Here is a 22282-nt window from a genome sequence, read left to right on the forward strand (position 1 = left end):
GGGTCCTTATGGCTTAGATGGAATATTCTTCTGTTCCATGTGGCACTGATGGAGGTCAATCGGTGGTATTTAGCTGCCAGACATGTTTGTCCGGAGAGTTCGCGATGGATTCATTGAAATATCTAGTGCTTTGGAGGGGAGGCTGGAAGGCTAGACTCAGTTGACCAGTTTGTGGACTCATGGCCTCTCTAGCATGGTGGTGTGAGGGCAGTAGGACTTCATGTATGGTGGTTCAGGGCTCCCAGAGTGTTCCCAGAAACCCAGGCAGAAGTTATAAGGCATCTTCTGACCCAGCTTCAGAAGTCCCAGAATGCCACTTCTGCTCCAAATTCTACTGGCAAGCAAGTCACTAAGGCCAACCCAAAATGAAGAAGGTTCAGGAAGTGTATTATGATTCTACCACAGCTGGCTAAGCGACCTTGAGAAAGCTTACTTAAACTCTTTGAGCCTCAGTTTCACAACTATAAGATGGAAATAAGACAACAATATCGACTTCTTATGGCCTATGGGAATTAAGTAATTACATATGTCTCATCAACAACTGGTATATAAAAGCCTATTCATGATCATCAATATCTGCAATTTCCTCTTCTTCTTGGACACTCTGATGGACTACATTTCCCAGCCTCCCCTGCAGATGGATATGACCATGTGACTGAGTTCTGCCCAGGGAACTAGAGGGGATATGATATGTCTGGCCTCTGCATCCTCCATGCTTGCTTCCCCTAACTTCATGCCCCCACCAACCTGTGTTGTAAGGGAGAAATAAACTTGGCTTGTCGGAGCCAAGAACCTACCCTGACTAGAGCACTAATATATAATAAACTCTCAATTAACGTTAGAGGCTCTCTGGCCTAACCTCTCTACACTTGTGTTCTCATCGATAAAATGAGGGTGATATTAGCAACTTATCCCATAAGATTGTGAAGATGGGATGAAATAATATGTAGTTTGACTTAATGGCTTAGATCCTCTTTGATCACAGTTATTTCATCTAAACACGATGTACTATAAACCAGGTCATCATCACATTTTTCTTAAAACAGAATTATCTATAATAAAGCCTCTTGAAAGTTTTAAAAGAATAACATGTGAATTTGTGGTATTGTAGGCCAGAAACCAATGAAAATGGTATCATCTAAATTCAGAATATTTCCTAAAATCCATTTGATATGGATTTCAAAACCTAAATGTATAGAATAGGATGTTTCTAATTTTAGAAGATAGTCCATTTATTTTTGACTTTTTAAATTAGGAAATATTTTAGGAAGGAGTAACTGGGGGGCTCAGTCACTTGAGCATCCAACTCTTGGTTTCAGCTCAGATCATATCTCAGGGTCATAAGATCAAGCCCTGTGGCAGGCTCTGTGCTCAGTGGGGAATCTACTTGAGATTCTCCCTCTCCCTCTGCCCCTCTGCCCTGTTTTCACACTCTCTTTCTCTCAAATTAAAAAAAAAAAAAAAAAAAAAAAAAGATGTAACAAGCACCTGTATTCCCACAACTCAGTACGGTCAAATCTTAACATTTTGCTATATTTGATTTGGATTTTTTCCTCAAGAAATAAAACGGCGGTGGGGGGTTGTTTCTAAAACACTTAGCATAGTGCTTGGCATTTGCAAGACACTCTGTAATTATCAGCAATTGTTTTTTAACATTTTATTTTGAAATAATTTTACATTTACAGAGTTATAACACTAATAGAGACATTTCTTGTATACCCACCACCCAGCTGCCTCTAATATTAGCCTCTTACGTAACTATAGCGTATATATCAAAGAGCTCAAAACTGGTGTCACACTATTAACCAAACCACAAACTTTTTTTTTTTTTTCCAGATTTCACCAGTTTTCCTATTTCTATCCTTCTTCTGTTTCAGAATCTAATCTAAAATATGATGTCGGATTTAGGTCAGCTAATTTTTAATAATTCGTTCCACACTCTGAGAGCACTGCCAACTTTTTATCCGAGATGGGGCTCTGTGCCACAGATGATGCCGGGGCCCATGGACTTGTGACAATAATCACAGCTCTCCCCTCGGGAAGCTCTCCACGTGTTGCACAAAGCCCTTTCTGTAATCCCTATGTCCTTACAATAATCTTGAATGTTGGCTCTCGTGAGTCTCATGTTACAGATGAGGAAACTGGGTTATGGAGAGACTCACCAAGGTCACACACCTCAAGTCAAGGGCAGAGATAAATTTGAGCCCAGGTAATCTGGCTCCAAAGTCATGCTCTTAACAATACCCCCGCTTCTTTCGCGAGGCTGCTCTAGAGAAGACAGGAGCAGACGCCCTATCGCAGACTTCCCAGGGCAAGCATGGCAGGCAAGAAGTCTTCCGGATGGAGATGCCAGTCTCGAGCTCAACCTCTGTTTCCTCAGACGCTCTGGGGAATGTTTGGCCTTCCTACCACGTGCCTTCTTAGGCTTCCTTTCCTCTTCTCCCTGCAGCCCAAACCTTAAAGCTCCAAGAAGGTGACCTGCTGAAACTCAAGCCCCAGGGTGTGGCTCTGTCCTAGATTCTGAGCACTCCAGCCCAGCCAGCAGGGACAGGCTGCCCACATTCATAGACCCGGATGTTGATTTAGAGACCGACTTCTGGAACCACTATTTTGGGTCCCGCTGACGGTGCATGAGCAAAAAATAGCAACAAGGGCTGAATTGTCAGGCACTGGGGGGTCCAGAGGAATTGGAGGTGGGCAGTCGGGTCTATTGGGCAGGGACTAGCTTTGTCTATTCTGGAGACTAGACGCCCCCAACCTGAGGATGAATTGAGAACAGTTTTCTATCCCCAGCTTAGAGAGCGGCCCAGCCTGTTTAGGCACCACAACACCATCCCTTCTGCAGTCCTCCAGCTACACTGTTTACCCTTGGAAAAGGCTCAGAGAGAACCTCAGGTAGCCGACAACCGGCTGGGTTAGGACAAAGTGCTGTAGGAAGGAGAGCAGATTGCTGGCTGGACAGAACTCTCCCTTTGAGGCCAGAGCCCAGAGATCCTGTATCCCTGGGGCACATTCCATCCTCATTTTATCTTCTCGGAGCCTTGGGTCATTAGATGATAAAACAGGGATGTTCATCCCTACATATCAGACAAGGCAGCGGCTGTGTGCATAGCCTATGAACTGTGGAAGAAGGAATGGGGGCACAGCCTGGGCTCAGCTCACTCAGATGGGCACCCTGACTTGGAGCTGCGTCTGCTTGGAAGAAAGAGACACCTTTTCCTGCACCAGGCCCAGCAGTGATTAAGCCTGAAAGGCTGATATGTTCCAAGGAGGCACCTTTTTTGATTCATGCAAAGGAAAAGCAACTGTCTTCTGGAAATAGACCAGATGGCAGAGAAGGGCAAGGACTGTCTGCACAAAAGGCGGAGCTGGCCCCAGAGAGCACTGGTGTGGAGTGAGGAGGAAGTGTCAAAGGCGGCCAGGGAAGAACGAGATGGACTGGGAAGAGGATGTCAGGGTGCTCCAGGGGTAAGCGTGCAGGTGGAGATCGGGGAAGAGGTGACTTCCGGGGGCAGGCCCACTCCTGGGGCCAGCAGGGATCCAGTGGCCCGGCGAACTCTGTAGAGAAGGCCTCGTGGCAGTGGGGGGCCGACCTGCACCTGTGGTTCCCACGACCCCAGAGCTTCGCCTGAGGGCAGGGTCACATGGGAGCCCCGGGGACCTTAAGACCATGGGAAGCCTGATCGGAGATAGCCACTTGAAAGATAATGACGAGGCACCAGTAAATTATGATTCAGAGTGACAGGTGACATCACAAAAGGTGGATGGACATTTTGGCAGCCTGAGGAGGAGCCCTTCTCTCAGGTTTAGAGGGTCCAGAAGGGCTTCCCAGAAGTGAGAGCTAAACTGAGACTCACAGAGACCCCGGTGAGAATGGGTGAGGGTGGTACGTTCGGGCGGTAGGATCTGAAACCTATGCAAAATACCAGAGGTAAGAGAATGCGGTGCATTCTGGAAACTGCAAGGGAATTTACCATTTCTTAATTACACGGTGTGCATGGGAACAGAATTACAAGAGATAAGGCTACAGATACAAGAAGGTTCTCAGATAATGAAGCATCTTTATACTTTATCAAGGTGTTTGTACTTAGGGAGTTGTAAGCAGAGTAGTGACGTGATTGGATTTTCGTTTTGGTAAGACTTCTGCATGGAGACCTGGATGGGCAAGGCTGGAGGCAGAGAGACCAACAGTGGGCTGCTACTGGTGATCCAAGGTCCGGGGGAGAGGTGAGGGTGACTCGAAGCTGGGTACTCACAACAAAGATGAAGCCAGGTGAGCAGACCCAAGTGGTACTGAGGAGGTAGAATCACATAGAATCACCCCTGTCTGAGAGGCAGGGGTCCAAGGCACCACCTGTCACTGACTTGAACAATATTGGCTGTCAGAACTCTTCATTCAAATGAAGAAGTATGAAGAATTCAGCCAGTGGGATGGGGCTGATGAAAAGTGCAGCTGAGTTTGAAGTTCAAGTGCAATATTCAAATAGAGGTAGGCAATGGGATACAGAGGTTTGAAACTCAGGGGAGAGAATCCGGCTGCCGCGGCGGGGGTCTAGGAGTCATTGACCTGGAGATGTGAACTGAGGCTGTGGGGGCAAGAGGATCCTCCCCGCCCCCAGCAGGGTGGGAACTCTTCAGGAGTGAAGAGGCAGCAGCGAGCAGACTGGGAGCTTTTTACATTGTTTTATTTTATTTTGTTTTTTTAAAGATTTTATTTATTTATTTGACACAGAGAGGGAGAGATCATAAGTAGGCAGAGAGGCAGGCAGAGAGAGAGAGAGAGGAGGAAGCAGGCTCCCTGCTGAGCAGAGAGCCTGATGCGGGGCTCGATTCCAGGACCCTGAGATCATGACCTGAGCCGAAGGCAGAGGCTTTAACCCACTGAGCCACCCAGGTGCCCCTTTACATTGTTTTATTAGGGCAAGAATACTAAGACACTCAGAGTGAAACGTTTTGCTGCATCATATAACCATCCTTTGCCTGAGATTTCTGGGCTGTCTCCTCCCCAGACCCTATCCTCTCAGTTAACACTTGTGTTTTCCAGATGCCTCTCACTTGAGTCAGTCCTTTTTAAAGTAAAGCATAGATGAAAATATTCAAGAGATGCGACTTGCACAGCAAAAGTTCTGATGATTGCTTTTTGCTAGGGTGGGCATGGAGAGGATGCTGACGCACTGAACATCGGTCTTGATTCCGACAACCTAGCTCTTGGCTGATGCTACAATGGAGGACAAAATGAAGAAAGGACCAGCTAATTCTCAGCACTTGTACCCTCTTCCTCCCTTTTGCACCCGAGGCAGATACCACTGATTAACCCTCACCTGCCCTCCGTCTCCACGGAGACATGACACGGACTCAGACCCTTTCTGTAGGTTGCCCTCATGCTGACTCAGAGCAGGCAAGTCTTCTGGACTCTCATGACGATCTTGGGAGTAAGACACACCCCACAAACCACCAGAAGACCTCCTGTCTTTATTATGATGAACCTTTTATTATAGAGACAGACTGAACTCTCTTTTGTATAAAGAATCTCTGGATTGGGTCAGGGAAATCCACCTGCAAAAGGTCACCACTCAGTTCTCCCTGCTTCTGCCTCAGCTAAACCCCCACTTGCTATTTATACCTCAAGGTCTTTGGAAACAGCAGAGGCTGCTGTCCCCAGGGCCAGGCTGGCTGGGTTAGGCCATGCTGGCTAGAGGGTCAGGGCTCCCGGCTGCTCACCTAGTCAGAGTCGCCCTGTCTCCCGCCCCAGTCGGTTGTCCAGAACCTGGAGCTGCCGGAGGAAGCCCGAGTTGGGGCAGATATCACGGTGGGCCTGCACCGTCTGGATGGCCTCCACCAGGGTCATGTTCTCGCAGATCATAAGGAAGGCCAGGACAACTGTAGCAGAGCGGCTCACCCCCATAGCACAGTGTACCAACACACGGCCTGCAGGAAGACACAGCCTAGTGTCAGCTACCTGCCCTTGCACTGACCACCCCACTGGGAACTGAAGATCCTTCTGCCAGCCTCAGCCCACCTGTCACAGCACCCCAGAATACTGACAGTGTTCTCACAGTCAGATGGGGCAGCTGAGGCCTAGACAGGGAAAGGGACTGGCTCAAGGTCACACAGCAAGATAACAGGGGGGATTCCCTTCTCCAGGTCCAATGTGCTTCCTCTGGAATCCTTTGCAACTCTGGCAGGGTGGGAGGGGATACTGTATTTCTGGAGTTCCCTGGATTTGTGGCAGATGACAGGGGTGTCCACCTACCTCCCCTTCCTGCCAGTTCTTTCCCTGTCCCTGTAACCGTTTGCCAAGGCCTCATCTTAGAAGGGCCTGCTCAGCCTTTGCTAGGCCCTGTACCTTCTGCCCAACACACTTATTGAGGGATATGGTTCCAGGGACAACCACACTGGATCTTAGCTACGTCTGTGATTGTTGGTCCCCTGAAGGCAACACTCACTAAATGGTAGTAGCTCATTGCTCCATGGGGTGGGAAGGTTGTTGAAGTGGTTTGTAACTCTGGACACCCAACCCAGCAATGCTACTGGAAAAAGAGCTCCAGATTTCCACCACCACCACCACCACAGCCATCACCACCCCACCCCCATCCCCCACCTCCTCATGACTTTCCCAGCAGCTCACCCTGGGGAACACTGAGGGCAGTTCGGATGTATCGAGCAACAGGTAGAAAGTAGACACTGAGGTCGAAGAAGGGGTTGTCATCAGCCTCAATGCCATAGTACTCCAAGGGCATTCCACGGTAAAACTTGGCACCTGTGTCCACTTGAAACTTGCCTGCAGCGACATTCACGACATGGGTGATGCCCAGCTGGACCAGCTTGCTCTTGTCCGTGGCTGCATATCTAGAGGGAAGGCATGGGGGAGTTGAGAGAGGGGGCAGGTCTCATCAGGTCCCCTCTGGCTGGACTTATCCCCTTCCCTCCTCTGCCATCCTCCTCCAAGTGTGAGACTGGAAAGAGTGAACAGGCCTGAGTGAAGGGGCTCCTCTAGTTGAAGTTCCAGACTCTTTTTCACTCTGGTCAAGTGCAGTTTGGCCCCATGCATCAAAAGCCTTAAAAATACACGAAATATATATGTACGTTCCCTCAGCAAGTCCCCTTCTAGGAACTTAGAGAAAAAAAATCCAAAATGTGTCTCAAAAAGTGGATCTAATAACATTCAAGATAGTGAAAAATTGGAAGAAATCACTAAATATCCTGTAACAGGAGACTGAGTGTGGTATAGCTAAATGAAATACTTGGCAACCCTTAAAATGTTACAGTTGCAGGTAAAGGAGGAAAGGTGTCTGTGCTATATTGAGAACCTGTGGAAAATGCAGGATACCATACAGAACACTGTTTAAAAATATTTTTGAAAGATGGTATGTGGTTCCATTTCAAAAGCTTTCTACCTAAAGCAGATTACAAAATGGGACTAGAAAGAGGTATCATTTTTGTAAAAAAAAAAAAAAAAAAAAAAAAAAAGTGAAAAAGGCATTTATGTACATAGATGTGTATGCATTTTTTTATTTTTTTAAAGATTTTATTTATTAATTTGACAGAGAGAGAGATCACAAGTAGGTAGAGAGGCAGGCAGAGAGAGAAGAGGAAGCAGGCTCCCTACTGAGCAGAAAGCCCAATGCGGAGCTCGATCCCAGGACGCTGAGATCATGACCTGAGCCAAAGGCAGAGGCTTTAACCCACTGAGCCACCCAGGCGCCCCAGTATGCATTTTTTTTAAAAGTCAACAAGGATTTTATTACTGGTTACCTGGTGGGGGATAGCATACTTGCCATATTATTAACAAGATACTGAACATATTTTCTAAATATTAAGGATAATTTCTAAAATCCATATATTGATCCATAGGTTTCAAATTTTAGGAAAACTTTTGGGAAAATGACTCACAATTCTTTCTTTATAACTGTACACCCTAGAGAAACCTGCGTGTGTGCCCCCAGGACCCAGGTACCATTCCTAGGATCACTGTTCACAATAGCCAAAAAGTCAAAACAACTCAAATGTCCATATACGACCAAATGGATAAACTATGGTATAGTCATACAAATGAATAGTATACAGCGATGAAAAATGAGAGAGCCACAGCTGCATAGAACATGGGTGAATCTGACAATATTGAGCAAATAAAATCAGGCACAAAATGCACACAAAATGATTCCATTCATATAGCTTTAAAAGACAAGCAAAACCACATTGTTAGGTATATGAATGTTGAAATTATAAAGAAAAGCAAGGAGATTATTTCAATACTTAGTAGTCATCTACAGGGAAGGGAGTTATGCTGAGAAGGGTCAGTTACTTTTGAGGCATAAGGAATGTCCTGTTTCTTAACATGGATGGTGAAACAGTTCATATGTCCTATATGTACTTTTCTTATGTGTGTTCTATCTCCACAGTTAAAATTAATAACATAAGGGGCGCCTGGGTGGCTCAGTGGGTTAGAGCCTCTGTCTTTGGCTCGGGTCGTGATCCCGGGATCCCGGGATCGAGCCCCGAATCAGGCTCTCTGCTCGGCGGGGAGCCTGCTTCCTCCCTCTCTCTCTGCCTGCCTCTCTGCCTACTTGTGATCTCTATCTGTCAAATAAATGAATAAAATCTTTAAAAAAATTAATAACATAAAAGGATAGGGACGTGTGGAAAGAGATGGTGGGAGGCAAAGACAGTGCCCCCTCTGCCCCTGCAAGTCTTGGGGAGAGGCTTCCCTTCTATTCCCTCCACCTCCTGCCCTGGGTTGTACTTACGCATCTCCTAGGAAGAGGTTGGGCCAGACCTCATTGACGTGGCTCAGCATGGCAGCCCGACGGACCCACAGCAAGCGCTGGAGGTAGGCCAGTGTGGGCGGCTGGTAGGGGGACCCCCGGACCGCCCCGTGGATCTTGGGCCTCCGGAGATCTTGCTTCTGCAGTGAGTCCATCCTGAAACAGAGTGGACACTGTGGTGGTTGGGGGCAGGATCCCCACCAGTGGGTCCGGCTGAAGGGGAGGCCCAGGCATGGTGCGGGGCCCAGGGGCCACTGGGATGTGGCAGGAAGGGCCTCAGCTATTTTGGATGAGGTTATTAACCAGTTCAGCCGGGGCTGAGACCTAGTTCCTTTTCCCCAGAGAACAAGGGAATCAATCCGTTGTCACTGCTGTGGAGCTGGGAAGGTCTCTCCTGCCCTTTCCAGAGGTCCCGGATATAGGAAGCTTTGCCCAAGGAGCCATTGGAGTTCCTTGTTGGTAGTAACTCCCCCTTAAGTCACTGACACTTGGGACTTTGTAGGGATGGGGACCTCAGAGGTGCACTTAGGAAGGCCCTCACACCTGGCAGCTCACCTCAGGACCCCTCCTCTGCTATTTCCAAGTCCGCTCCGGAGGTCCCTAGTCCCTCCCAGCTTCGGGTGTTTGAAGGACAGAGCCCATCTCATGAAATGGCATTTGTTAGCATCTCCATACGAAGTAAGCTGATGCCTCGTAAGAGCCTGAGGCCTCACTCAGACGAATGTTTTAAGTGATACCGAAAGCTGTGTGGCTAATAGGGAGCAAGGCTGGGGTTTCAGTCCGGTTGTGCCCCAAGCCTTCTGGCTGCCACCTCTGGGAACTCCAGAGAGGGTCACTACTCCATCTGTCTCTCCAGAGGAGCCTGGTGCTGCTGTCGCACCTCTACCTCTAGGCCCTGGGACGTTCCTCCTTACCCCCATGACTCAGGCCAGTGCTGCAGGTCAGGCCTCACCCAGGTGGGATGGCTTGTGTCAGGAGTCTGTTGTCTGAGGATGTCTGGGCCCCTGCAGAGCTGGGATGTCAGTGGCACCAGAACCTGGGGCTGGTGCGGAGCTGGGAAGGAGTGCCTATCTTGGCTAATCGTCCCTGGCCCCCTCAGCCAGTAACTAGGGAAGGTACAAACTGGGAAGAACATCTTTTCTCTTGGGTAGGCAGTGATAGGACCGGGAAGAGAAATGGGCACCCAGGAGGCCACCGGCTTGGCCAAGCTCACCCAGTGGGCAGCTGGTGGGCAGGGTGGAAGTGAAGACCCGGCTTTCCCCCTCATCTCCCACTGTCACCTCTCAGGGCAGGCTGAGTTGCCTGCCACCTACCTAGGGCATGGCCTGGGGCCAGGAATGGGGTACAGGGACGGGACTCAGCACTCAAGCGGAACCCAGCCACAGCAGATTCCACCCAGAACACAAATGCTGTGAAGTGGCTAGAATTCCAGGTCCTTCTCTTGGAGCCGGTGGGGGTGGGGTCTGAGTGCAGACCTAGGCTGCTGTGGACTGAAGTGCAATCCTTCCAAACTCCCAGGCCCCTCTCTGCTTGGCATTTCTGGGACAAAGGCCCTTGGCCCTGGAACTCCCCTTGGAAATGGGAGGCTAACTGAAGTGGTGGAAAGAGAACTTCGGAGGGAGGGAAGAGAGAGTGGCCGTAACTCATTCTGTGGCCTCCAGCAAGTCTTTGCTCCTGTCTGGGCCATGGCCTGTCTTTTTCTTGTGCGAGATCCTGGCCTTGCTTTTTTACGATTCCCTGGGTGGGGAGGGGGTATGTCTGACCTGAGAGGGAGAGCAGTGGCTGGGTTTGTGGTAACCACAGGGTAGGGAGCAGCGGAGTGTGTTGGGGCTGGGGAAAGCCCAGGCCCCAGGCTTGTCCAACAGCCAAACTCCTGTGGAGCCAAAGGCTGGGGGTGAGTGAGCCGCAGGTGGGCTTGGATGGAGGTCTGGGAAGCCAGGGAGACGTACCCCAGCCTCTGAACTTGGCGTGGGGTGTGGCCGCCACCCTGTGGCCAGTGGGCGCATTGCAGCCCAGCTGTGCCCGGGGAGCCGGCAGCCTGGGTCTGGCTGAGACACAGCGGGTCTCAGGGGCTCCTGGGAAGAGAAGGACACAGCATAGGCACCAAAGATTGGGGGCTGCTAGGCCACATCCCATATTTCAGCTTCTGAGGGGCCTTAGGTCCAAGTCTGGAGAATGGGGCCTTTTCCTTGGACTTAGGGGTATTCTTTGTTTGGTTCCACCTAGAGCCGCACACCTGAAGCTCACGGATGTACCCCCGCACTTGTCTGCTTTGTCCCGCTGGGGCCCAGCCCCCTGCCCAAGGACTCATCCTCCAAGCTCCAGACATAGCCAAGGAAGGGAAGTCTGTGGCTGCAGCAGCTCCCCTGGTTTCTGCTGCCCCCAGAGCTGGCCTGACTCCTCCCCCCACATCTCCTCCACCACCAGCCACCGCAGAGCAAAGCACGGGGCCCAGCATTTCGTAGAGACAGGCCAGGCCCGGTTCTTCTCCTCCTCCTCTCTGGCCCTCATTCTGCCTCCTTCCTGCGCCTTCTCCCTGAGCCCAACAGCTGCCTCCTTAGGCAGTGGCTTCACGGCTCCTGGGCTGCCGCTGTTTATGAGGTTAGGCCCTTGTTTTCTGTCTTTGTGTGTGTCCCTCCTCTCCATGTGGCTCTCCCCAGCCTCTCACAGGAGCTCGTGCTCCGCCACAGTGCTCTGCCACCCCACGCTGCATGCCCGTGGCCTCAGGCCAAGGCCCAGACCTCCTCAGGGCAAGGGGGCAGCCGTGGCCAGCCACCTCCTCAGCTGAACCTCCAGATGTTCCCACTGGCCTTCCCTCCTAGCCAGTCTCTCTGCTTCTCCCGCCTCCTCCCCAAGCGGATGGGACAGTGGCCAAGGACAGTGGAGGCCAGGCATCTCAGGGCAGGACATGAGGAGTCTGGCGAAGGACGCCTCGGGGCAAGTGGCCGGTGGGCAGCCGACGGTGACCGGCCAGTGGGGCTCTGCGTACAGGTTGCAGGCCTGGGAGAACAGATCTGGGCAGAGTTCTCAGGCCTGGTATTTGTGGTTCTTGCTGAGCCAGTTCCTTCACAGGCTACTGTAAGAATTTCATGAGATACTAAAAGGAAGGCCCCTTCCACAGGCGTACCTTAGGATAGATGCCCCCCCCAAAGGGTACAGCTTACTATTATTATCATTACTATTATTATTACCCTTTTAGTATAATAATAATTATTGTTATTATTTCTTCGAGCCTCAGCCATATCTTCCCACAGGACATGAGGCTTAGTCTCTGTCTCTTTGTGTCTCTTGAGGTTTGTTTCTCTGTCCAGCAATAATTGTCATTATATTCACCACTTACTAAGGATCTACTAAGCTACTAAGGTACCAGACAGAGCTAAATGCTTACATTTTCTCATTGGATCCTCACAGTGCCCTTATGAAGCAGCTAATATTATCATCCCCATTTTACAGATGAGGAAACTGAGGCTCAGAGTGATTAAGCAATATGTTCAATGTCATACGGCCAATTAGCATGGGATCCAGGACTCAAGACCACGTCTTTCTGACTCTACCTTGCTTTGTCTGTGCCTCTGTCTCTAACCCAGTCTGTCCTCCAGTCTAACCCAGTCCCTCCACAACACCCACAAGCCCAGGTGCCCTGGCCCTCATGACCCAGCATGCTCCGTGGCCCCGAGATAGGGGCACTCACCCACCTGTGGGGGTATCTGGCCCCGGCTGTGGTCTTCTCTGACGGGCACTTTGTGCTGTCTGCTTCCAGCTCCCTGTCTCCGCACACTTGATGCTGTTGCTATTTTTTGATTTGAGTTTAATTATAAAGCATGATGTGCTGCTCCCCTCTTCTGGCCTCCCCCGACACTCCCAGCTCACCCACTGGTCCCTGGCATGGTCAGTGCCAAGCCCAGCCAGGCACCTGGCCTTGCCAGGGGCAGAGGCAGCCCATAGGGGTCTGCTTGTGGTCTGGGTGTATGCATATGTTGATTGTGGGACAGGGAGAAGGAAGACCCACCAAGCTATTTTCAAAGCTCCCTTAGCCTTCAAGGGTGGTGGGAAGCATGGGCAGAAGGTTAGAGCGGGAAGGATCTTCCATGGAGGAGGACAGAAAAAAGACTAGCCCAAACCACACACAAATGGGCAGCAATGCCAACATTAGAACCCAGGCCCAGGGGTGCTTAGCTGGGAGCTGAGAACTATAGGACTAGCCCAGGATTCAGATCTAGAAGACTCGGGCTGAGGAAAGTGGGTGTACCCTTACAAAGGTGAAGGTGAGGTTCAGAGCAGGCCTTTAGACCTGCCCCAGCCTGAAGTTAGAAGCTGTGTGTCTAGAAGCCACTGTGACCTCTGTCAGACTCCTCCCTGCCCCAGAAGGCCTTCCTAACCCAGACCTCACTGTCTCTTGAGACCAGCCAGATGGTCTGTTAGGTCCTTTCCAAGGCCACTGAGGTCAGTTAGGGACCTTGGATTTGGGCCTGTTAAGATCCCTTCCTGCTCCCCAGAGACCCTCCCCATATACTCATATACTTCAGTACTCTTCTCCACTCACACTCCCAGATGCCTGAGACACACACAGACGTCTGCCTACCTGCAGCCACACCTACAAGGGGTCTCTGAAGTCTGAACTCCAGGGAGCTAGGGCTCAGCCCCTGCTGGGGTTCCCAGAGTCCTGTGGGGAGCTGGTGGAGGCAGCTGTGGCCAAGGGCTATCACAAACACCTAGAATCCCCTCCTGTTCTCCTCCCAGCCTCATAGCCCAGGGAACTTGGAGTCCTAGACAGAGGAGCCTCAGGGGTTGGCTGAGAAGGCAGAGAATTCCCACCTGAGGGGACTGAAGACAGTAGCCAACACAGAGCGCAGGCAGCAGGAGGAAGCAGATGGGATAGCATGCTCTACGGCAGACCGCACACTAGGTTCTTACCATCTTCTTGGTCTCCACCTGGACCAGAGCTTCCAGCAGCACCAACAGGGCCAGTGCCAGGGAAACAAAGTGGCCCAGCCCTGTGGCAGGGAGAAAGGACCAGCTCTGGGGGAGAGATGAGCTCCATGTTATAGGTTGGCAACCCAAGGCCCAGATCAGCTGGGACTTGTAAAGGAAGGGGCAAGACCTGCCACCTAACCTGTCTCTGCCTTGAAACCTCTGTGTAAGTTCAGGTGGGTATGGGTGCCGAGAGAGATAAACTAAATTTGGGGTCCAGAGCTCATGGGGAGACATGACCTCTCCCCATCATCTTTCAGAGTCCCTAGGTCTGCGGTGTATGGCTGCATAGGCTGCACACTGTATAACTCCTGGGGCTCCAGTTGCATCGGCTGTTTGGTGGATGGCTCCTCCAGGAACTGTGCAATGCTGCAGCCTGACTGACCTCCCCAAAGCCAGCTGCCTGATGGGAAAGAAGCTGAGGCTTGAGGTCAGGGTATTTAAGGGCTCCAGGACAAGGAAGTGGGGCAACTGGGCATAATCAGAGATCTGCTGTTCTACCAGTTTCCTGAAACCGGTTCAGAGGAGAGAGCAGGATGCCATTCCTGTCTCTTTCTTGGCTCCCCATACCTGCAGAGCTCCCCACAACAGTTTCCCACCCAGCTCAGCCCTGGGCCTAATCCCAAACCCAGCTATACCCCTGATTTCTCCCATTACACTCATCCCCAAACTCTAAACCTAGCTCTCCATCCTGCCCTAATCCCCACCCCCAAGATGTTCACCCTCCTGCCAGTGTCAGGGAGGGGGTAGAGTGCTAAACTGCTCCCCCTTAGTGGCGCTGGTTATGCATTCAGAGACAGAAACAGCTTTTGGTGGGGGGCCCAGCAGGGGGAAATTCAATCCACGCCTGGCAGGAGAAACCTGCCACTTTCCCAACTCCCAAGAGAGCCTAGGCCAGTCACCCACCCCAAGCTGGCAGACCCTCTGAGCCAGAGGGGTGGTGGGGCACACAGCCCAAGTCAGGGCTGAGGACAGATGAGGGAAGGAACAGCATGGGTAGGAGCTAGAGGTGGGCTAGGGCCAGTGGAAAGCAGCCTTGGGACTTAACTCCCCAGCCCATGGCCCTCAGCGGGGATGTGAATGAGAGGAAGGTGGGCTGTTGGAGACAGACAGGAACAGACCCAGCCTGGGCATGGTAGGAGAGGAAGGGCTGTGGACACTGTGGCTCCCTCACAATGCTGCTCCCTGCACCACGAATTACCGCAGGAAGAAACACCCCTGTCTCCTCCCAGCTGAGCTGGAGGAGAACTTTTCACAGGGCTGGTGCCAAGGAGATTGAAGCAGCACTTGGTGTGCATTTGTGGTCTGGAAGCCTGAGAAGCTGCGTGGCTGCAGGGGGAGCCCAACTCCTTCTCCTAGGCAGCTGGGGACACTGGGGCCTCCAACAGGAATGGGGAAACCTAGGGGGCAGGAGGTGTTGAGGATCTGTTCCTCATACGCAACTTAAGGACTGACTGCTAATCCTCCAAATGCCTTTGCACACGGAGCTGCCGGGCAGGGAGTCAACGGAAGCAGAAAGGAGCTGGATAGACTTTCTGGAAGACCTTTATGTCCCACAGGGATCCCGAGAATCAGAGAGGGAGCAAAGGTAGGGAGGTTCCTTCTGTGGATCTCTGAGATCAGACTGATTGGGGGAGGGCAAGTAGGGAGTGGGGTACTGGGCCCAAGACAGGGAAAGGAGGGGAAGGGAAGGGCGAGATGACAGGAGAACTGTGTATCAAGCAGGGCTCATGTGAGGAGGCCACAGGTGGTGGCAGGAGCCCCAGTTCTCCCTCCACACTGTGAGAAGGAGATGCAGGGCTGGCCTGAAAATAACTAAGCATAGAGTGACAGCTGCGGCCGCACTGGCCCCCCAGAACTATAGTTGGGTCCGGACCCCTGCCAGCCCCCACTGGCCTTCCCTGCCACGTTCCTTGTGCAGCCCTTACCTGACCTCTCACTTCCAATTGCACCCATCCTGCCCCCCACCACATGTCCTGCTCAGCCCTCACCTGGCCCCTCAGTTCCGGCCTGTGCCCCGCAGCTGCTGGTCCAGCTGGCAGAGCTGGTGGAGGAAGCCTCGGTTGGGGAAGACCCATCGGTGTTGCCTCACGGTGATCACTGCCTGGCGCAGGGACAGCTGCTGGCGCAGCATGAGGTAGGCCAGGACCAGCGTGGCCGAGCGGCTCACCCCAACCACACAGTGCACCAGGACCTTGGCTGAGGAAGACATCCTGGTGAAAGACGCTTTCCCGCCTGCTGGCCCACCCAGGAGCAGGGGTAGGGACTCACATGCCTTCCCCTGCTCCGCCTTGGGTACATCTGTAACCCTGGGCAAACTGTTCAGCCTTTATGGTTCTCAGTTTCCTGATCTGTCCAATGAGTATACCAATACCTAATCAGCGTACCCTGGGTATAGGGTCCAAACTCCTTAACGTGGCTTACAAGACCCTCCATGAGCTGGATTGGCCCCTGCTGACCCTACAGCTTCACCTCAGGCTGCCTCACTGTGACCTTCACCCTGAGGAACACTGAGTCTCCTTCAGTTCCTCAAAGCTGTGCTGGCCTCTGGCCTCCAGCCTTAGCACACGTTATGCCAACTACCTCTAAAACTTCTCCTGTTCCTGGTCTGACTAATGTCGATTACTCATCTGACCGGTTTCAGCTAAGACATCGTTTCCCTGTGTAGTCTTTCCTGACCATTCACAGCATCACCTGAATCACAGAGCAGCTCAACCTTTTTGCACATGGCCCAGTGAATCCTGTTGTAGAGGATGGGCCCCTCACTTCCCTGGTCCCCTGGATTGAACGCCCTTGCCCTGTTCCTGTTCTCCTAGATCTCTTCACATTTACCCGTTCATATGAATAGTACTCATAATTTTGACTGTCTTTCCACAAAGCATAATGACAAGTTCCATAAGAGCAGGAACTCTGCCTTGTCTAAGTGTGGATTCAGTATCTAGCTCAGTGCCTGGCACAGAATAGATAATAAACAGAGGGGACGTGAATAGGATGTCAAACAAAGAATGTCAGAGCGCTCTGGGTATCAAAAAAAGTGCAGTGAGACATAGTTTTCTTTCCTGTCAGGCAGATGAGAAACTGACATCCAGAGAGGGATACTGGCTAACGCTGGGGCAGGGATTATAGGCACTGATATTTGAGCGGAAACTGGACATCGCCCCCCATGAGTAAGCAGGATGGGATATGGGTTCAGACCCAAGTCCTACCCCCAGGTGTGCTGAGAGCACGGTGGATGAAGTCGGCGGCTGAGGAGAAGTAGGCACTGATGTCGAAACTGGGGAGGTCGTGGGCCGGTACCCCCAGGTAGCTCACACTGCTGCCGTAGAAGTCAGGGCTACCCTGACAGTAGAGGCCCCCGTGGGCTGCGTTCAGCACATGGGTAATGCCCAGCTTCCATAGCTCAAAACGGTTATTTGCCGTGGCCCTAGGAAGGGGAGGAATAGGGCTGGATCCTGGCTAAGCCACGGAGTCCAGGAAGGTGGTTTTTTCTGCCCCCCTGCTTCAGAGGGACAGAGTCATAAACGTCCAAAGGGAGCCACAAGGAACCCAGTAGGCTTGAGCCCCATCCTCAGAGCTGTCTGGTGGAAGAGTTGGTGGCATACAGGGTTATCTTTAGACCCTCTGTGCTTCCTGAGGCCATCTGCTCCTGCCTTTGCCAAGACAGGAAGGAAAGAATTGCTTCAGCCCTGGAATCCAGCTGCCCCTCCTTTCCTGCCCCATGTCTCCCCACCCACATCTGGCCCCTCCTGGCCACTACCTCATACCTGCTTCTAATTTGCAAATTCAGTGGTGACATCTTCCCTGATTCACCTTTCTCACCCACTCTGTGTCCAGAGGAGGGAGGCTGGGACCAGGAAGGGGAACTCTCTATCTATCCCATGCCATACCCGAAAGCACCATTCCCCAGGCCTCTGCCCCCTGACACACCAATTGTCCTGGATATATCAGAAGACTTCAGGATCCTCTGAGAGCGCCAGTCATCCAGGCAGGCAAAGGCCCTGCTCCCCCTGGTGGTCACATCTGATCACTGCATTGTTCCCAGCACCCTGGGGTCCTGGAGTAAGTCCCTGGCCTGGGATGTGCAGAGCAGAACTATTTCTCCTTCCACCCAGCTCCCATTGCTGATAAGGAGCCCAAGAACTGTCTCTCCTTGTCCCCCTTACCCACACCCCTTCAATCAGCTACCACTCACGCATCTCCTATGTAAAGGTTGGGCCAAACTTCATCCACGTGGCTGCAAGAAACCTTCCCTGCCCTCAGGAGCTCCTCCAGTTCCAGAACGCTGGGGCAAGGCGTGGCTTCCTCTCCCCTCAGCACTGGGACGGAGGCTTCAGCCATGGGCCAGGCCAGCCCACCCACCCCTCTGTCTCTGCGGTTACTCCTCTCTGCCTCTCCAGTGTCATTTCTCCTTCCCGGAGATTGGCAGGGACAGGTGGGACAGAAGCAAGTGACTCAGCAAGTCACAGAGGCCTCCAGAAAGAACAGGACATTTTTTCCCCCAAGTCACCCCCTTAACCTCAAACTCCATGACAATATGGAATCAGTCATATCTAGGCAAGTCACTTAAATTTCTTCCTCAGTCTCTTTATCTGTAAAGTAAGGAAAATTACATCTACCTCAAAGAAATATGAGGATTAAATGAAAGAAAGGATATTCTCTGTTTAACACATAGTAGATGCCTAAGAAACATTTGTTGAACTAATAGCCTTAAGGCCCTGAATAAGGTTATTTAGTCTGAAAACTGAGTTAAAGTGGAGATCCAGAGTGGAGAGAGGGTGGTTGGTTTCAACAATGAATGGATTTTTTAAAAAGCTCTGCAGGTCTGGGTGGGCCAAAAACTGGGTGGGAACCATATGGCTGCTGAGTGAGCTTCAGGATTATGAGGCTGAGGGGAAGTTTCCTACATTGTAGGGTCAGAGAAATGTGGAGAGGAGCACCCTTCATCTAAAGGGTGCTCACGGGGTTTGTGGGGGAAGGTTTGAACAATGGTTCTATAATGAAAATAAATGATTTCTCAAAATAGAAGGCTGAAATGGGCCGTGTATATCAAAGTGGGAAGAAGGGAAGTGAATGTTGCCTTAAACCTGAGGAGCCAAAGGGACTGTTATCAGAAACATTTTTGGGGTGGGAGGGAGATTCTCCTGCTTACAACGGCTTTTGTCCCCACAAAGGAAACTGTGAAAGGTCTATATATCTGGCCTTTTGTCAGAGCCTGTTACTGGCAGAAGAGGTAAGAAAACGTGCCTGCTCTCAGGTGACTTCGTGAAAGCCCTGATGGGATGGAAGGCATATGAGCTGCAGTGGGAAGGCTTCCAGCCGCCCCTGGTCTTGAGCCCAGCTTGAGCGTAAAGGCTACATCAGGGGATCCCGTGGGAGAAGTATGCAGTCATGTTCACCCTAGAACCTGTCTCCACCCCATCAGAGCCATCAAAGTCTGCTCTGCACTTGATAAGAAAGAAGGTCAAGGAGGGGATGGAGCCCAGGTCACAGATGGTTTGGGATTTGGCTTATGCCAATTCTAGGCCTGGGTTAGGGACTTTCTGATAATGAAGAGGAGCACAGGTTCCGAAGGTAGACAGATTTAAGTAGGAATACTGGCTTTAGAACATATTAATTGCGGTACCTCAAACAGGTTACTCAGCCCTTCTGTGTTTTAACACCCTGCAGAATTGGCACAAAGATTTTAAGTGAGACTTATATGGCTTGTGGAATAAGGACTGTCAGAAAGTAAAGGGGCAATAAATAGTAACAATGAGCATTGGATGCTGACTCTTGGGGAGATGCTGGCTCCCTCCAAAAGAATTAGGCAAGCTCTTCTTGCTCCCAAACTTCATCTACTAATCTCCTAAGCGCCCCCGCTTCTTCACCAACCCCTTATTTTCTCCCACTTTGGCCTTGGGGCTGACGCATGCGCTCTCGGGCTTCTTTGCGGCGGTTTTGCTTCCCTCGCCCATCTTGAATCCCGCGACCCTTCCGGTTTGGGCCCCGCCCCCGCCGGTAGGGCCCCGCCTCACGCCCGTAGGGCCCCGCCTCACGCCCGTAGGGCCCCGCCTCACGCCCGTAGGGCCCCTCCTCCCGAAGCAGTTCCGGTTCGGACTCCAGCGGCTGCGGGAGAGGCAGAGACGAGCGGTAGGATGCCTGCGCGCAGCCGCCACCGCCCCCGCCTCCACTCCAGCTCACCGCCCCGGGCTCCGCCTCCGCCGCTCGAGGCGCTTCACTCCGGCGAGGCCCGGAGGGCCCGGGACTCCGACGGCGATTCGGACGCCGACTCGGAGGTGGGTCAGGGGAACCCGACTCGCACCGCGGAGGTGAGCGGAAGCAATGCCTGAGGAGAGGGGAGTTTGGGGGGCGCCCGCCGCAGAGGATGAGTTGGGAGTCAGGGGCGGAGCCGGGCTGCCGAGGACTGGGGTCCGAAGGGGGCCACAGGAGACGGTTGAGGGACCCGGGAGAGTCTGCCCTAGAATAGAATCTGTGGGAAATGGAGGCTGTTGAGCCGAGGGCCTTGAGGGGGTTGAAGATAGCAGGAGGCTGAGGGGCGAGGGTAGTGGGAGACCTGAGGGAGGGGTGGCTTTGAAGAGGCAAGGGCTTGGAGGGTTTTGGAAGCCCAGTAGTGGGGGAAGCCGATTCAAGGGGTCCCGCGGGAATGCGGGGCCGGAGGAAGGGATGCTCTGGGATTTGGCGATGGGGGCGAGGGATCGGGAGCCGCCAGGTGGGTATTACAGCCTGGCGAGGGAGACGGGACGGGGTTGTGACGGAAGAGGTAGCTGACCTCAGGGTGGGTGGGTTGTCTTGCTAATTAGAAGGATTTAGGTTTGATTGGAAGAGGGAGGGGCTGTCGGATAGGAAGTCGTCTGACCTGAAGGGCCAGAAAAAGAGAAATGGGGTCAAGAAAGAAAAGGAGCCCTTGGGGATCTAATTCGAGGCTTTGGCATTTTCACAGGTGTCTTTGAAAGCGCCGAAGATCACTAGGGTAATACGCTTGGATTGTGGGGCTTTCTCGTTTGTGGACAGTGGATCCTTTTAAGAATCTGGGGCGGTGTTGAACACTGATTTGCCGGAACGGCTGGGGGAAGTAGTAAAAAGGAAGTGATGTTCGGAAAAGATAGTGAAAGGAGTGATTCTGACAATAAATATACCATTTGGGTTTCTTCTAACAGTAATGGTGTGGGTTTTTCTTTGTATTTTTTTTTTCCTTAAAGTTTACCAGACAAGTTTAGGTCTTTAAGAAAGATTTAATACGCTACCTTTAAATTTAAAAAATCAAAACAAGAATTTGGACACTTAGGGTTTACAGATACTCAGTATTGACTGGTTACACTTTGCCAACTTGAGTTGACACATTTACTACAGGGTAAAAATATGGTCAGTGCAGGTGTCTGGGTTAAAAGAGTTTATAAAACTACAGTTAAATCCTTGAACAACAGGGGTTTAGAAGCATGCAGTCGTAATCCGTTTTAACTTTTGACTCTTCAGAAACTTAGCTAATAGCCTGTTGACCAGGAGCCTTACTGATAACATAAACAGTTAACACAGTTTATATGATATGTGTATTATGTATTACATTCTTATAATAAAGTAACCTAGAGCAAAGAAGATGTTAAGAAAATCATATGGAAGAGAAAATAAGTTTACAGGACTGTACTGCATTTATTGAAAAAAAAAAATTGCATACAAGTGGACCCAAATAATTCAAACCCTGGTGTTCAAGAGTCAGCTGTCTATGTGAAATCACCACCGTCCAGCTGTACTAGCTCTTCTCTTATTCATAACTCCAGGATTGGGGTCTCTTTGAAAATTGGAGGGGTACTTCTGACAAATTTGCAGGACCAATATTAATGCAACTTTGCATATATTGTGTGAATAATATTTTAAATAGAGATCTAGAAAAATAAGAATAGAGGATGCTGTAGTAGGCAGTAAACAGAACTGGGATAGGTGGGTACATAGATACTTTTTTTTTTTTTTAAGATTTTATTTATTTATTTGACAGATCACAAGTGGGGTGGGGGAGTGTGGAGGAGGGGGTGGGAAGCAGGCTTCCTGCTAAGCAGAGAGCCAGATGTGGAGCACGATCCCAGGACCCTGAGATCATGACCTGAGCCAAAGGCAGAGACTTAACCCACTGAGCCACCCAGGCTCCCCTACATAGATAGTTTTTGTGGAAGACGTAGTAAAACAGTAATTGTGCCAAAAAAATGATGATTACAATACTTATATTCACTTTAGTAGAAAAAAAGTTAATTTCCTTTTGTAATTGTTAAATTATAACATGGCTTCAGGAAGTCTTCAACTTTAACTGTGTTTCATAAGATTACTTTTACAACTTTTTATTTGGTTATACATTTTGCAAATTTGTTGGCCATTTCAAAACAAACTTTTAATCAAGTGTTTCTTCTCTAAACAGGTATTTACTGTTTAATCTTCATGCAGTGAAAATGTACTGATTGCAAAAACTTTTAAATATTAGTTTATGTTTATAGACTGTGTCATATATTCAGATGCTCAGGGGACTGGTAATTATTTCTTTCTTTTTTTTTTTTTTTTTA

General features: G+C 50.9%; 3 protein-coding genes across 3 annotated transcripts in view; 1 reads left to right on the plus strand and 2 right to left on the minus strand.

Annotated features, from left to right (window-relative positions):
• Positions 1-5477: 5477 nt before the first annotated feature.
• On the minus strand, positions 5478-15692 carry LOC111144992 (dual specificity protein phosphatase 13-like). The gene is given in 6 exon segments (XM_022499628.1): positions 5478-5928; positions 6629-6849; positions 8748-8921; positions 12461-12555; positions 13581-13759; positions 15665-15692. Coding segments are annotated over 6 exon segments (900 nt in total). The 3' UTR covers positions 5478-5725.
• A 43-nt stretch (positions 15693-15735) lies between these two features.
• Positions 15736-18074, minus strand: LOC111145401 (dual specificity protein phosphatase 13). Its single transcript, XM_022500279.1, has 3 exons — positions 17929-18074; positions 16943-17160; positions 15736-15935 (listed from the first exon to the last, which is right to left on the minus strand). Exons 1-3 carry the CDS (start codon positions 18072-18074, stop codon positions 15736-15738), a joined length of 564 nt encoding a protein of 187 aa, XP_022355987.1.
• A 1881-nt stretch (positions 18075-19955) lies between these two features.
• Positions 19956-22282, plus strand: part of LOC111145441 (sterile alpha motif domain containing 8) — a 48521-nt gene continuing 46194 nt past the window's right edge. Inside the window, exon 1 of the mRNA XM_022500332.1 lies at positions 19956-20044. The gene's annotated coding sequence lies outside the window, so the exon portion shown is untranslated. The remainder of the gene's footprint in view (positions 20045-22282) is intronic.

This window comes from Enhydra lutris, unplaced genomic scaffold, assembly GCF_002288905.1.
Source record: "Enhydra lutris kenyoni isolate GAN:26980312 unplaced genomic scaffold, ASM228890v2 scaffoldscaffold12, whole genome shotgun sequence".
Classification (NCBI taxonomy): domain Eukaryota; kingdom Metazoa; phylum Chordata; class Mammalia; order Carnivora; family Mustelidae; genus Enhydra; species Enhydra lutris.

Bases quoted from the DNA above. Each gene is read 5' to 3' on its own strand.
- LOC111145401 (XM_022500279.1), bottom strand. From the start codon at position 18,074: ATGGCTGAAGCCTCCGTCCCAGTGCTGAGGGGAGAGGAAGCCACGCCT. The intron at 17,161-17,928 runs GTGAGTGGTAGC...TCCCCTTCCTAG, and splicing joins AACCTTTACATAGGAGATGC to GGCCACGGCAAATAACCGTT. The intron at 15,936-16,942 runs GTAGGACTTGGG...TGTCTTCCTCAG, and splicing joins TGCTCTCAGCACACCTGGGG to CCAAGGTCCTGGTGCACTGT.